General features: G+C 48.7%; 1 protein-coding gene across 7 annotated transcripts in view; it reads left to right on the top strand.

The window, feature by feature from the left end:
* The first annotated feature begins 1,479 nt into the window (after nt 1-1,479).
* Nucleotides 1,480-7,052, top strand: part of CREB3L4 (cAMP responsive element binding protein 3 like 4) — a 6,632-nt gene continuing 1,059 nt past the window's right edge. The window contains exons 1-8 of one of the 7 annotated variants that reach the window (XM_087914266.1): nt 1,480-1,789; nt 3,025-3,223; nt 3,956-4,048; nt 5,047-5,133; nt 5,231-5,337; nt 5,722-5,790; nt 6,866-6,950; nt 7,030-7,052. The exon at nt 7,030-7,052 is cut by the window's right edge and continues 74 nt beyond it. In XM_087914266.1, coding sequence (XP_087770392.1) covers nt 1,760-1,789; nt 3,025-3,223; nt 3,956-4,048; nt 5,047-5,133; nt 5,231-5,337; nt 5,722-5,790; nt 6,866-6,950; nt 7,030-7,052 — 693 coding nt within the window. In that variant the 5' untranslated portion in view covers nt 1,480-1,759. The other 6 variants (XM_026723333.2, XM_087914265.1, XM_087914264.1 and 3 more) reach the window with 6 other exon arrangements.

The raw sequence follows: 7,052 nt of genomic DNA, 5'->3' as shown, positions 1-7,052 counted from the left end.
GATCATGGAAGCCCCGGGGGAAACGCGGAGACCGTCGTAAACACGAGTCGGCATCCAAATCTAAAATCCCAGGGTCACGGTGGGAATGCAAGAACGGCCGCAAAGGGGTGGGGGGCGAAACAGCCACACATCTCTCTTTCCGGCGCCGTCGGAACATAGGAATGGTGTAGGGTCTCCCTATGTGGGGGGCTGGACTAGATGACCTCCAAGGTCCCCTTCCAACTCAATTATTCTATGTTCAACGGGAGAGCTTGCTTTTTGGAAGTTGCGGGAGGTTCATTCCTGGAGGCTTTCAAGAAGAGACTGGACTGCCCTCGGTCAGCAATAAGCTCTCCTGCTTGGGCGGAGGGGTTGGACTAAATGACCTCCAAGGCCCCTTCCAACTCTGTTAATCTGTAAGATGTAAATAATATCCCAACCAGTCAAACACTGAGTGAGTTCAAAGACTGTGTATCCCGAAAATAAGACCCTGTCTTATATCTATGTCTCTCTCTCTCTCTCTCTATATATATATATCTATATATCTACCTATCTACATATCTATATATCTATATATATATTTATATATATCTACCAAAAAAGGCACACCAGGTCTTATTTTGGGGGGATGCCACCCACTGACTAATCTCACTTGTGCGCATCGTCCCCGGCCTCCATTTCACTGTCTATGGCCAATAACAGAATTCTGGATCGATCCAGAGCTTTCTCAGCGGCTCCAGAGACCTCCAGGAAAACCTTGCCGGCTACAGAAGAAACGGGTTGGCCAAGCAGGTGTCGGGGTGTGCAAGGCCTGGCTACACCTGTCCAAAGGTAAGTAGCAAGGCAGCTCCACCCACCCACCCATTCTCCACCCTAGGTTAATCTTTACCCGTCTACTCTGGACTGGGTGGGGTCTTAATTAGGGCTTATTTTTGGAGGGGGGGGATAGGGCTTATATCGGGCGCACGTGTAAAAAAAAAAAATCAAGTTAGGACTTATTTTCAGGGGACTAATGCACCCATTTTTGCAAAAGTGGGAAGCCAGCAACCGTTCAATCACAAGCTGACTTTGAAATTCCCGTTTTCTCCCAAATGCACCCTAGTTTTCTTTTTTTTTTAAATAAGCAAAACAAAACGCTACATTAAAATAATAAGAGACCGTCCTAAAAAGCCAGGTGTAAGAGAAATTGGAATTTTGGAGGTAATTACCCTTTGCCAAACAAACAGGATTTATATCCAGAGCGTTGTGACCTGGGAGGGAAAAAAAATAAAACCTTAAGTGTGCAAACACACACTTCCTTGACAAACTTTGCTATTTTCTTTTCTTTCTTTTTTTGAATGAGCTTACGGGCAACATTTATTGTTCGGTGGCCTTTATTTTTAAGCTCTTTCCATTGGCCGAAGGGCTCGTGCGTCGGTTCCTGGAAAGGCCCTTTTCAGGATATGGAAGATCCTGCCTAGAGAAACGAGTTTTCAAATTAAATAAAAAAAAATCAAATGAAATAAAAGCAACTTCCTTGTTGGAGGACGAAACCGGCATATGGTTCGGCCTTCGCTTCCCCAACGTTGCAAAACGAGGAGGACCAAAGATCCAGGGAACGAAGGGTTAAATTTTTATTTTTTTTGTTTTTGCCAGGGCTGCAAATTTCACCCCAAAAAGAAAGTGTGTTTTTTGGGGGGTGAGTAGGGAGGGGGGAATTCCTCAGAAGACAAAAATCTCTGCGCCTGGCAAATATTTGCAGAGTTAAAAACTTTTTTTTTTGCAGCTCGGTGGTGGATTTATGCTTGGTTCTCTACGCTACGGCATACCAGTAAATGTATTTATTTATTTTTGTCCATTTATTTATTTATTTTGGCTTCCCGGGATCCCTGCGAAAGGGACCAGTTTGCGGAGTTTGAATCGGAGTTTGATCCAGCTTTCAGTTGCATCGTTTGATCTGACATTATTCTGGACGCCGGGATCTGGTTTAACTGGAAGGACTGAATGCTGGAAGCTATGCGGAGATTAACCTAACAAAAAAAATATATCAGATTTTTCTTTTAAAAAACCTTCAGAAATTGTGGGTGCTCCATTGCTGCAGGTTTTTAAAGAAGAGACCGGACAATCCCTAGTCTGTTTGAGAAGGAGGCTGGACTAGAAGACCTCCAAGGTCCCTTGCAGCTTTGTTATTCTGCTATTCTTCTTCCTTCCTCCCTCCTTCTCCCTTCCTTCTTTTTCTTTTTCCCTTCTCCTCTTTCCTTCTTTCTCTCCCTCCTATCTTTCTCTGTTTCTCTTCCCCTCGACTTCCTTCCTGCTTGCCTTCCTTTTCGTTTTCCTTCCTTCTTCCTCCCTCTTTCTCCCTTCCTTCCTTTTCTTTTTCCCTTCTCCTCTTTCCCTCTTTCTCTCCTCCCTCCTTCCTTCCCTCTCTCCCCCCTCCTACCTTTCTGTTTCCACTCTACTTCCTTCCTTCTCTCCTTCCTTCCTTCCTTCCTTCCCTTCCCTTCCCTTCCCTTCCCTTCCCTTCCCTCCTTCCTCCCTCCCTCCCTCCCTTCTCCATCACTGGAGGCTTTGAAGAAGAGACTGGACTGCCACTTGTCCGAAAATGGTATAGGGTTTCCTGCTTCAACCAGGGGGTTGGACTAGGAGACCTCTAAGGTCCCTTCCATCTCTGTCCGGCTCTATTCTGATTCCAATTCCGAAAAATCTGGAGGGGCGCCCCTCTTTTCACAACATGGATTTTGACAGCACGAACCTTTATGAGATTCTCCTCGACGGAGAGGAGGATCTGGACTCCGGACACGGCCACCTTGCTGGAAACTCCGGCATCCACACCCTCCTTCAAGACCATCCCTACGGCCGCCTTCCAAATAAACCCGAGGACTGTCCAGCCGTCCAGCTCCAGGTAAGGCCCCAAATCTCGCAGAAAGACCTTGATGGACAACACTCGTTTAGCAACGGTTTGCAGTTACACAGGGTGTGTGTGGAATACTCGTATTTACGATGCAGCCAAAACCCAAAACCAAAACTCATCCGTTGCTTTGTACCTGTTTTGCGTCCCTCGCTCAGCGTCTTCCCGACGATGACCCGGAAGGCCTTTTCCAACTTCGGATCGACCCCAACGAGGTCTACCATCCCAGGAGCTCGGAGACCGCCGGCGACGTTTCCCCGAGACCCCGCCGAGACCCCCTTCCTCCCGGCCCATCGCCCACCGTCGTCCTGGAAGTTGTCTGCGACCCGGGAAACTGGGAAGACCCCAACCTTCTTGGTAAGCATCCGGGGGGGGGGATTCAAAAACTCAGAGCCGCCGGTTCGCTCCCCGGTGTCAACTTCTAAAATATTTCTGTGGTCTGTTTAGAGTGGCCAACAGAAAGGGAAGGGGGAGCAGTCTGGCAGCTTGGAAATCGAAAGTGCATTCCATCCATGTTTTCGAAGATAGTTAACTAGGGGACTGAAGTATCTGCGCGCGAATATCTAATTGGAGAGAATATGATGGATGACTCCGGGCTATGGAGGTGTCCCGTTGGAGAATAGGAATTAGGATACACCCAGGGGGGTGGAGGGGAAAACCAGGGTCAAAGGTGACAATGAATTATGTGTCTGTAGAGTCGGCTGCACCCAGGCAGTGCCGGCATGTTTACTCTCAATAAATCCTTTTTAAGTCTTGGAAGTTTGGCTCGAGACTCGCGGTTTAATTGGGAGGGGGGGACTGTCAGAATCCTGACAACATGACTGTCCCCTTTTTTGGGGTGCCACCACTGTCCCTTTGAACAGTCACTAAACAGACTGTCATAAGTCGAGGACTGCCTGTACAATTATTATTTTTAACGGGGGGGTGGTTCTGTCATAGAAGCGGCCATTAGAACTAAGGTTAAATTGCACCCAAAGGAATCTGAAGCGGAGAATCAGAATTTTACAGCCGAACCGTCACTTTCTCCCCAAATTTAATCACAAGACCAACGTGGTTGATATTTTTTTGCTGGGGGGGGTCTTTTTCCAGGAGCCCACCCGCCCACCTGCATTGCAAGCCAAGCCTCGCCAGGTTTCTTGGAGGGCGGCCCATTTAAACGCGGCCGAGGTTCCCACGGAGGAGGTAAGATACGAAAAAATGAGGGGGGGGGAAATAAAAATTTTAATTTGGAACATTAATAAAGTTTTGTTTTTAATTTTTTTTAAAAAAATCAAATATTCTGGAATACAAAGCACTCGTCTAGTCCAGTCACGGGTGATTTGATGGGAACACCAGTGGGGTTAAGAGATGTTATTTGAGATTCACACACACACACACACACACACACACACACACACACACACAAACACCTTTTGCACCTGGAAACTCCTGCCAAAAGTTTAGCATTTCTCCAACTTGGCCAACTTTAAGGCAGGGGAACTTCAACTCCCAGAATGCCTCAGGTGGAAAGAAAAAATGCAGCAGCCAATCAGGGTACGTGGCGGGGTCTCTCTCTCTCTCTCTCTCTCTCTCTCTCTCTCTCTCTCTGTGTATGTGTGTGTGTGTGTGTGTGTGTGTGTCACTATGGACTTGTGCAACGGAGGAGCCGTTCTTTCCTTCCAGCTCGATCTCCCGGAGGACTCTGTAAAGCACCCCATTTAATTGTGGGGCTGGGGGTTTCTTTTAAAAACAAAAAAACAAACAAACTTTGGACAGGTCTCGAAAACTTTTTTTTCCCAGGCTTGGGAAGGGTCACGTGACGCTCCGCAGCCAATGGCCGACCGCGAAGCTTTCCCCCTATTGGTGCGAGCGATCGGCCCTGCAATGCCTTCGCTTCGCCACCAGGGGGCCCACCATCACCCGGGTTACTTTCAGTTTCGTTTTTGAAAACTTTTTTTTTTTAATGGCTGGGGAAAGGTTTTTTTTCTGCACATGGACAGAAACCCTCTCGCCAGGGCCCCCAACAGAAAGAAAATCCTGGAAATGGGAGACCCCAGGGCTTTTCTCCTCCTCCCGTCCCCATCTTCAACCCCCCCACCCCACCTGCTGCCCCCGCCACGAAAAAAATCCCCAGAACGTGATAGGAAAAAGGGGTCCTTCTTTCTCCGCTCATCATTTTCCCCCTCCCATAATCCTTCCAGCCCCCTGCCCTGTTCTTGACAGAGGACGAGAGGAGTCTGCTAAGCCAGGAGGGCGTCTTGCTGCGCGATGCCGTACACCTTTCCCAGGTGGGTACCTGGGCAAAGGGACACCGCCCCCTCCGGCCCGGGAAATGAGGATCAGACAGGACCCTCAGCCCCGTTGCTCTCCATCCCTTCCCTGCAGGCGGAAGAGCAGATCCTGAAGAAAATACGGAGGAAGATTCGAAACAAGCAATCTGCCCAGGACAGCCGTCGACGCAAGAAGGAATATTTGGATGGTCTGGAGACCCGGTAAGACGGGCTGGAACTCATGATAGGTAGGTAGGTAGGTAGGTAGGTAGGTAGGTAGATAGATAGATAGATAGATAGATAGATAGATAGATAGAGATAGAGATAGAGATACTCGTTTTCTTAAGTTTTCGCGGGTACTTACATATATGGCATTCAGCTTTGTTCGGGTATTTTCCCACGTCATTGTAGTTGTGCTTTTAAAGTTGTAGTTGTAGTCCTATTGTTAGTATCTTAATTATTTTAATTTTTAAATACTCTGTAGTGGGATTGTGATGCTGTGTTTGGGGACACAGCCGCTAGGATGCTGTGATGGGAACTGTAGTCCGGGAAACTCGCGGAGCTGGGAAGGCGAAGCCATGTTGGCTTGTCTGTTTCCTCGAACAGGGTGGCCGCCTGCTCGGCGCAGAACCAGGATCTGAAGAGGAAAGTCCAGCTCTTGGAGAAGCGCAAAGAGTGAGTGGAAGGGGGGACTGGTTTGCCCCTCCTGGATTTTGGTCCGGTCTTGGCTGGCGCCCAAGACCCCCAAGAGGCTGACTGGGGGAGGGGGCGGGGGTCCCATCAGGAGCAACGTTTCTGCTTTCAGAAGACAACTTGGAAGGGGCTCCCTGGAAGCCCAAGATGAGGGTCTCAGGTCAAGGCACGTCTTTCGTAGCCTCTGATCTTGGACCGGTAGACTGTTCCTGGAGGGGGAGGTTTCCTTTAGTCGAGGCCTTCAAGGAGGAAGTCCATTGTATTCTATCATGCGTGCCATTAAAATAATCTGCGTTTGTGGCAATGGATTTCTCCTTTCCTTCTTTCTTTCTTTCTTTCTTTCTTTCTTTCTTTCTTTCTTTCTTTCTTTCTTTCTTTCTTTCTTTTTCTTTCTTTCCTTCCTTCCTTCCTTCATCTACCTTCTTTCCTTCCTTCCGTCATCTTCCTTCCTTCCTTCCTTCCTTCCTTCCTTCCTTCCATCATCTTCCTTCCTTCTTTCCTTCCATATTCTTCCTTCCTTCTTTCCATGTTCTTCCTTCTTTCCTTCCTTCTATCATTTCCTTCCTTCTTTCCTTCCATGTTCTTCATTCCTTCTTTCCTTCCATCATCTACCTTCTTTCCTTCCTTCCATCATCTTCCTTCCTTCCTTCTTTCCTTCCTTCCTTCTATCATCTTCCTTTCTTCTTTCCTTCCTTCTATCATCTTCCTTCCTTCTTTCCTTCCTTCCATCGTCTTCCTTCCTTCTTTCCTTCCATGTTCTTCCTTCTTTCCTTCTATGATCTTCCTTCCTTCCTTCCTTCTTTTCCTTCCTTCCTTCTTTTCCTTCCTTCCTTCTAGGATCTCCCTCGCTCCCACCATTGAGCGACCAGAAAACTTAAGGCAGGAGAGGGAGGCTGGGAGAAGCCCTTCCAGCTCAGAACCTGGGAGCCCAGAATGCACCCCCAACTCCAGATCCCCTGCTCTCCTGGCCTGGGGCTGTGTCCCGGTCAGTGTCCCGGACTCTCTGGCGGGGCTTCCTTGGAGGGCTGGCCCTCAAAAGCTTCCACTTCTCTTGCAGGTCCCTCCTGGACCAGTTACAGAAGCTCCAGGGACTCCTCACCCAGCCACCCAGCAAGGCCGTCCAGACCAGTACCTGCCTCGGGGTAGGTGGCCTCCGCTCCTCAGGTGCTGGGTTCCTGGAGGGCTCCTTCCCCCATCATCCCTGTCTCTTTCCCTCTCCAGATCCTCCTCGTCTCCTTCGGCCT

The sequence above is a fragment of the Pseudonaja textilis genome, chromosome 16 (genome assembly GCF_049901715.1).
Source record: "Pseudonaja textilis isolate UNSWEBS1 chromosome 16, rPseTex1.2, whole genome shotgun sequence".
Lineage (NCBI taxonomy): Eukaryota > Metazoa > Chordata > Lepidosauria > Squamata > Elapidae > Pseudonaja > Pseudonaja textilis.
This window is presented reverse-complemented; position numbering and strand designations above follow the sequence as displayed.